General features: G+C 43.8%; 1 protein-coding gene across 2 annotated transcripts in view; it reads right to left on the bottom strand.

Annotated features, from left to right (window-relative positions):
* Positions 1–2,179: 2,179 nt before the first annotated feature.
* PKP1 (plakophilin 1) overlaps positions 2,180–8,757 on the bottom strand; it is a 53,702-nt gene continuing 47,124 nt past the window's right edge. For both annotated transcript variants that reach the window (XM_090025584.1, XM_090025585.1), the window contains exons 12-14: positions 7,208–7,292; positions 5,296–5,395; positions 2,180–4,218 (exon numbers count right to left, since the gene is read on the bottom strand). In XM_090025584.1, coding sequence (XP_089881710.1) covers positions 5,324–5,395; positions 7,208–7,292 — 157 coding nt within the window. In that variant the 3' untranslated portion in view covers positions 2,180–4,218; positions 5,296–5,323. The remainder of the gene's footprint in view (positions 4,219–5,295; positions 5,396–7,207; positions 7,293–8,757) is intronic.

The following is an 8,757-nucleotide window of genomic DNA, read 5'->3' as shown; positions in this document are numbered from 1 at the left end:
GGCAGGACTGCTCTCATCGGTATTATTTGAGGATATGATAAAAACCCTTTTTAGCATTCAAACAAACAAACAAAATCCTAGGCTCAAAATACACTTATACTGTTGTTGAAGACGTTGTCACACTTAAATATTTTTAGGCAGACACAGTCCTTTGGGTGAATCTGATATCTTTTATTAGACCAACTTAAATAGTTGGAAATACTTGAAAAAATATCAGTTGAAAAATAGTTGAAAAAATTTTTTCCAACTATTTAAGTTGGTCTAATAAAAGATATCAGATTCACCCAAAGAACCTTGCCTGCCTGTGTCCTTAGACCAACACGGCTACAACCTACACCCCCTTAAGTATTTTAAAATATTCTTTTAAGAAACAGTGTCACTTTAAGCAGTGCAGGGTTTTGATCTGAGAGTAGACATGTCTTTTCACACGGCAAAGTAAATCACTGAACTCCTCTTTCACTAAACAACTTCTTCCAACAGGTCTGATTCTCTTTTCACCTACACATTTAACACCAGGGCTACTCCACTGATTTCTAGAGTGAATCCAGGGTTACCCTAAGGTGGGTGAGAGGAGAATGCCATCTATTATCACTGAATTTTACAGGCAAATTGTAGTTGTGCAACAGCTTTGAGGTAATTGTGTGGTTCCTGATTGTACAACATGATATGCTTGTTGCTATAAAGCACACTAATCTCCTGATTTGGCTATCTTCTAAATTGTGTGATGTAATAATGAACCACACCTTATACGGTTATCTCTTCTGAAGTTATTTGTTGACCTTGGCTTAAAACTCTCCAGTAAAATTAACAGAATTTATGCCAGTGATGTAAATGTTCCTTTGACTTTAACAATGAACCATAAAGCACTTGAAAAGAATATAATTAGCAGGCCATTTTCATTTAGTTACCACTATTTATGCCTTACCCTCTAAAGAAATACACAACATGTAGTTGTTCTATAAAGTAATGATGTTTTCAGATAAAGGCACTGCATGTGATTAACTGCAAAATTATAATGAACTCCCCTTGGCATTACATCATTAGGCTTTCTCCATTAATTTTAAAGCAAAGGTGTTATTCTCAAGTGCATAAATTGTAAGTGCACAGTTGCTCAGATTGCCCGTGCAAGTGAAACAATTGTACAAACAAACTAGGAAAGGGACAGGATGAAAAATTACTCAACACACCCTTATTCCAAAAGTACAGTATCTTGTAAATAAGCATTGGAACAGACATTTGGCTAGTTAGAGAGACCAGGATGGTTTAGTCAGGGATGAGCCTGCCTTGAGCAGGGGTTGGACTAGATGACCTCATTAGGTACCTTCCAGCCCTACTTTCCTATATTCCTAAAACAAAATTCAGCAGGCAAACTCTTGTGTTCTGTTAAGATCATCTCGAACCACATATATCAGTAGTTCAATATCTGAGAGGTATAGCAAGGTCAAGACCCCAGGCCAAAATTCCCCAGCTGCAGCTAGGCTTAAATGCTCCTGAGTGAGGGACCATATGCATTTGTTAAGTTTCAGCAGTCCAATTCAGGAAGGCTTATTTCTTCCTCTACCTCTCTTACCAAATATCCTTGCCTAGAAATTAGTGAGGAAGCAGACAAACCGACTTTGCCCCTCAACATGCAAATTGTTAAAAGACCTTCTGCTTCTCCAGTGAAAATTAACTGAATAACCCTCTCCATTATACCACATGGGGCCACCCTTTTTGGCAGGCATCCTACTCCCTGCTTCCTGCCCTGTGCTTTCTGCCTGATCTGCTGCTCTCCCTTCTGCTCCCTGGCCTATCTGCCACCAGGCTGCCAGCTCCCTCTTTGATCTGCTGCGTGCCACTAACAGAGGCTGCCATTAGGGCTGTGTTAAGCTTCAGTTGGTGATTTGATTCGGAAGAGATTCAGCCCAATTCAGCAGCCGAATCTCCGAATCGAATCAGGGGACTGATTTAAAGGTCCGAATCGATTCACAGCTCTCCGAATCTTCGGAAAAGATTCAGAGGGCTTTGATGATTCGGGCAGTCCCCAGTGGCTGTAGCAGGGAGCTTCAGCCACTCTGAGCTGGTAAGTACTAGGGGGGTTAGAAGAGGGGACCATGGGGGGACCCCTGCCAGCCCGCCTGACCCCACCCACTCCCCCAGCCCCACTGACCCCTGCCCACTCCACCAGCCCCCCCACGGCTGCCCTGCCCACCCCAGCTCCCCGTACTTTAAAGAAAAGCCCTGGTGCTCACTGGGTGCTGCCAGGTGGGGGGTGATTTGCCAGCAGCTGACTCTCCAAATCAGATTCCACCGAATTGAATCGGGACAGTGATTCGAATCACCGAATCGAATCACTGTTCCCCAAATCAGCCGAATCTGAATCCAAAGAGAATACTAGCCGCTTTGCACAGGCCTAGCTGCCATGCCACTTGTGGCACCCGTGCTGCAGGTTGGCCACCCCTGCCTTATACCATTCCTTTCTTGCATTTGTGCCTTGGCTGAATAGTCATACTCCATACCAATACAAGAAGGTGCAATTTCTAAATTTTCTCTCTCTCTGCTCAGACCTAGAGAACAGCCAGACCAGGGCAAATTTAAACTCTTTGAGGAAGATCATCAGTTCATGCAAATTTACTACGCTAATTTAAGCTGATGGAGTCAGTCTGATTTCCACCAACTGAAGAGCTGGCTCTGTCCTTTTACCTCCAAACTGCAACCGCCCCCCCCACCCTACCCCAAAAAATCCAAAAAACAACAAAACACCACCCAACAAACCCTTGCATTGTTTCCCTTTCTGGGCTCATTTCCACAGTACTTGTTTTCAGCAAGTCCCACTCAACCCCAGAATTTATAAAATGCCTGTGCCTGTGCTCCATCAGAGTTGCACCATACAATGGTATTGCATGTAAGACAATTAGCACATTGCTTCTGAATATGTACTCAATAAGTTCATCAATCTTTTCCCTTTCCCCAAGGGAGACATGCTTCCAAAAAAGCCTGGGGAGAGATCTTTTTGAAAAAGAGCAAGACAGAACAATCTGTTTCATCTGTTCAATGACTTAAGTATAAATCAAATGATTGATATGGAATTTCGGTTTCCTCTGCCACTTCAGCCAGCCTTTGTAGAATAGGATGAGTTGAAGATGCTCTTGGGAATAAAAAATACTTCATAATATATTTCCTAATGTAGCTTTTTCCAATTTTTAAAACCATTTTAATAACAATATGCTATGTTGGTTTCTAATCAGTCACAGTCATAAAAATGCTACCTTTCTCTCCTTTCAAGCCACACTCAGACTTCACAGCAGCTGTGGGAAATAATTGCATTTATCTGTGTGCATCTGAGCTTATCAAATGCCATGCTTGGCCTGCTACAGGGATGAGATGGCAGCTGACTATAATAACATTTTTAGAGCTGGGTATAATCAATGTGAAGTTCAACACGGTTTGTGTCCCCAATGTCTTCCATGAATTATTTATATTGTTCTGTAGCACACAGTTGATGAGACTATTTAATGACTGTGCTTTAAGGGATACTTTTCAGATATGAATCTGCTTCTTGAGATTTAGAAATCACATGACCTATGACAGCCAATACCTAATAAATCTGACTAATGAAAGCTGATTTGAGAAAGAGTCAAAAGCAGAGAGAGAAGCCCATGTCCACAAAGGTTAGAAATAACCAGCCATCTAAAATAGGAGCATTGTGTTGTGAATCTGTCTACAGTGGCCATCTACAATGGAATAAATGCATAGCATGGTAGTTTTGCATATTTGGGTAAAAATGGGTTGTGACAAGGGTTTGATAAAGCAGTGGTTAGTACATATATAGCATGGGGTTTTCAGAAACTCCTGAGAGGGTTAAGTACACACCTTCCAATGATTTACAATAGAATTTGTGGGGACTAACCCCCTAGGAAACCCACTGGAAAAGTCTGCTTGTGTGTGTCTGGGTGTGGGCGGATGGGTATGGAGATATGTAAATGTGTGCTCATACATGAACACAAACACACACACAAGCTTTGACATCAAGACATTTTAAACTGAAAACTCCCCTCCCCACCCTACCCCCTCTAAGAAATGAAGAAAATGCTTTAAAATATCAGTATCGTCCACATAAAATTGTTGTACTTAGTTATCTTTACAGGTGAGCTTAACTCTAGAAACACTGTATGTCTTCAATGTCCCGCCTAATCCCTCGTGGATTGGATCTTCCCAGACATGAACCAATGATAAACCCTGAAAATGAAAGAAAACATTAATCCTTTCAAACTGACTCCTTCACATTCAGAAATCTTAACATCATTTGTCTGTGTTAAAACCGTAAGTTCATTTAATTGCTGCTACACTCCCCTGCCTACCTGTACATTATGACTGTGAGCAGAGGTGATGATGTTAGTCAATATGGGTGCAATTCCCCAATGTGCAACCGCAGCTCGTTGACTCTTGCATCTTTTTGGCCCTATAGTAGGGCTGGGCTGGCAGCCAACAAGATGTTTATCCACAAAGGGCATCCACGGACTGGGACTGATTACTAATTTACTTATTTTTTTAGCTACACACACCCCAGATAGCCCAGTATTTACGAGGTGGTGCTGATCACCCCACAGTTCCCTTCACTTCAGTTACAGATACAGACAATTAGCACATCTGAAATACAGTTTAGTGAACATCTAAAAACATTAACTTTAACCTCTCTATCTGTGTTATGCAGATGACATGATTTCTTAGTTTTTACCTATCAAACCAGGTTTTTCAGAGATTTGCTTAAAGATTCATAAGGCTTTTCAAAGATTTGCTTAGAGGTTCAGAAAGTCATTAGACCTGCTAAGAGCCATAGCAAGTATTGGAAATATTGTAATATTCACAAGGTCTAACTGATATGACTCATGGTCCAAGAATGAACATGTTTCTGGATGGATATCTTTGCATCTGGAACAGAAGATGTCTTTGTCTAGTAACTTCATTTTGTAAACTGAGATTTAAGAATTCATTTTCTAGTTGGCAAAAAAGATTGAAACCACAGATGTGCTGTCCTGTTTGAAGAGATGAGGCTTCATTGGTCTATCACATTTGGCACTGTACAAACACAGGAGGCAAAATGTGTTTGGCACTGTACAAACACAGGAGGCAAAATTCCTGCCCCATAGAGTTTATCTCTGAATATATTGCTAGACCCCTGGGAACAGCCTCTAGTGCTCATCATCTGCAGAGCAGCAGATGTATAGATATGACATTGCTGATGAGGTCAAGGCACCATCTTGCCGGTCCTTGAATACTGCAGATACTCCAACATTGACAATCCCATTCTCTCACCTGCAGCTTCATCTTCTGCTGGAGGTCTCTAAAATCTGGAGGACAGGGTCCTGAAAGTGGTCGAAGCTAAGGATCCCATCATGTTCTTATCAAATCCTTGCTGTAGGTATGAAAAATATGCCAAATGCAGTTAGTGCAGGTAGAGTCCAAATCAGTATCTACTGTCATCAGTCATAAGTCATTTTTCTGTTCTGCCTCAAAACCCTGCCTGCACTCCACAAGACAGCTCCATATGTCCGTCACAGAAACATTTGGTCATGCTGCATGGCCCCTGTACAACCTTGGGCCTGCACAGAGTTGTGTGATACTAATGTCATGTAAATAAATCGTATGTATTGGTAGAATGAGTCTTTCCTACATTGCCTTCCCACTTCTCATAGCAGGACCTTACCATTCCTTGAGGAGAAAGCATTCCTCCCTATGCTAGAAAAAGGGAAATGAGCATGCATGTTTGTTGCATATACATACAATGACCACGTATGGAATATGCAAAAGGAGCTCAGTCTTGCCCAAATGGAGGTGGATTAACTTGCCATCCTAAAATGGCTGAAGTAAGGTCATGTGCAGCGATATAAAAGAAAATTACTTTTATTCTAAAAATTATGTTCATTTACAATCCACAGGCATCTGCTGTCTGGAAGTTGCTTTTCTACTTAGTCACTCCATTTATTCTCGTGTTGCTGCCAGCTTTCCTTAGTATGGGCAAGGAGAAGCTTGGTTTGGTCAAAGAGGACTGCTTAGAGGCTAGTCTATTCTACATGGGCTTCCAGAAACTGCAGGTTTGGGGATTCTGCTAAGGAAGCTGGGAACAAGACAATTCCTGGGTATATTTCTTGCTGCTCTGAAGATTAGTCTAAGTCTGACATGGAAAGGTGGTTGCAGAGCAAGTCTCTGGACAAGCAGAAGAAAGGGAGAAGGGAGAAAAAAAAGCCTTGATGTTGTATCTATCAGTCAGCTTCCATGAACTCATGTGAGATAGAGTCCCCATGACCAGCTTCTGCCACTTACACTTGCTTTGGGCAAGACGTTGGAGTTGCTCCTAACGTGTGCCAGCGTACACAGAAGGAGGGCCAGGTCTGGATGTCTAAGGACAATAAGGGTGACATTCTACGCTTTCCTAGTTGTCTGAGTGGCCATTTTTTGGCACTTGTGCACCCAGAGTTATTCTATTCCCTAACTCATAGGGAACTGCACATGGACAACTACAGGCTGCTACTAAGTTGCACAGACAGAGCATACGCCATAGTGGCTATAGCATGTACACATGTGGCCCTTGTGGAAGGACAGCAGCCTTAAACACTTAAAAATGGAGTTAACCCAAACCTGTGATAGCCAGATTTAGACTGAAGAACGGTAAAGGAGTTTCCATCTGTCCCCTTCCTCCCAGCTCACTGGCACTCATTTGGAAAACTGGAGGTCTCGAGTTCTTGCTATCAGGATCCTGAGGGGGTTTGCGCTAGGGAATCTCAGACTTTCCAGTAAAGTACTCTAACCATCACACCACAGCTCAGCCTTTATCTAGCCCCTTCTTTGGTACTCTTTTTGAAGCTGAGCCACTAATATAGTCATTAGAAAAAATGGATGGAGGGCTGTGCAGGGGGGGAAGCTTCTACCATATTGCAGGCAAGGGAGCCAAGCCCCTTCCTCCTCCCCTTCCTTTCCAGTCCAGTAGCTACCTCACCTCTGCCTTCCCAAGTGTGTGTCCTAGTCATGTAGCTATTTGGGGTAAAAGATGAGCAGCATCTCTGTCTCCGTCAGTTTTGGTGGTGTGAGCCTGAATAATTACTTAGTTATCCATAGATGCCCAAGAATGGAATTTCCCTGGACATGTAAATGCCAAAATACCCTGGGCAAGTCCAGCTCTATGAGTCTATTAGCTGTAAAATAGAAAAAAAACCCACATTTTTCTTACCTGTTTGAGCACACTCTGAAGCTCCCTATTTGACCAAAGGTCACTCAGTAGGAGACGAGCAGCCTCAGCGGCTTTTGGGCAGGAGCTGGAAGGATGAAAGGAACCCACTGAATTTTGGCTGGCCAGAGACCAGCGACTCTCACAACCCAAGTGCCATCCACAAAGAAGGACACGTGTGATGTCTGCACGGGGATGAGCTAGCCATGCTGAAAGTTATTCAACCACGACCTTGTGCACTGCCTTGAAGAGATCATTTGGCACCCAGCTGTTGGTATGCAAAGGGGGTAAGCACAAAGGAAGGAGGGGAGTTGGGTTGTGGCCCAAATGATTGGGACTGCACTAAGCTAAAGAGACATTCCTGAGGTGTGGAATTGAAGGGATGGAAAAACACGAAGGAAATTGGACAGTCTCATTGCTGGATTTATGCAGACGTGGGCTGACTGGATTACTCAGTAGTGCACTTACAGGAATAACCCTGTAAACCACAGCATCAGCCCTTCTTTCTGCCAGGAGAGCCATTTCTCTGATTCAAAGAAAACTGCTGCTGCTATCTAACAGAAGATGTGTGGGGTCATCTAGGCCTCCAGCTGGCTGCTGCAGTCCCCTGAACTGTCCAGTGGAAATGCAGGAGCTATGACTTGAATAAAAATAGCAACAAAAATACGTGGTAATCATGGAATCATTACTCAGCAAATGGTAATGGGGGTTTGCCCAGCTAAAAACTGAATTGCATCTTCCTATGACTTTGGGTCATAACTGGATCAGAGCTTCACTGCCTGTTCTTATCACTATGACTGGCCAAATATAAATGCTGGCATTGGTGACAGGTAGGGGGTGCATGCAGGTGCACAAGCACCCCCTGAGATCGGCCGTGCACCCCTGGGAAGCACCAGCTGCAAACCGGCGATTGGCCACTGAGGGACTCGCTCCTCCCCTCCATCGGCAATCTGTGTCCCCCCAGACTCAGGATGCACCAGACGCTCATGAATGCTGGACACCCTATACACTGGGTAAGCTCTAACTTGGTTCAGACTCTGTAGCTTGGACACTTTCCTATCCCAACCCTGGATCATGAGGTTCTGCAAAACAAAACCAGACAGGGAGCTGCCCAGCTCTAAAAATAATGCAGCTGGACAAAGCTACACTTAAGCTGCTGGTTGGACTACAGCCTGTTTTACGTTACAGTGTGTCTACACTCCCAGCTGCCCTACCACAACAGCAGCCTTTGTTTCTGCCAAGAGAGCAATATCATTTCTCTGACTGAAAGAAAGCTGCTGCTGCTACCTAACAGGAGATGCATGGGGTCAACTAGGCCTCCAGCTGGCTGCTATAGTCCCCTGAACTGCCAGTGCCTCCAATGGTATACCACGTGCCTTGCTGGCATAACTGCTGTGCTGAAGCCATGCAGCACTGCCAGCAGCCGTGAGGATGTGCAGGCTCCCTGTTGGCTTCCATAGAGTGGCTGCTGTCTGGCAGCAAAGCCTCTACTGGCAGAATCCTTGTAATACAGACAAGGCCCATGTGAAATGAACTCAACTGACGACTAATTC

This window comes from Crocodylus siamensis, chromosome 13 (genome assembly GCF_052110815.1).
Source record: "Crocodylus siamensis isolate JL-2025a chromosome 13, ASM5211081v1, whole genome shotgun sequence".
NCBI classification, from domain to species: Eukaryota; Metazoa; Chordata; order Crocodylia; family Crocodylidae; genus Crocodylus; species Crocodylus siamensis.
This window is presented reverse-complemented; position numbering and strand designations above follow the sequence as displayed.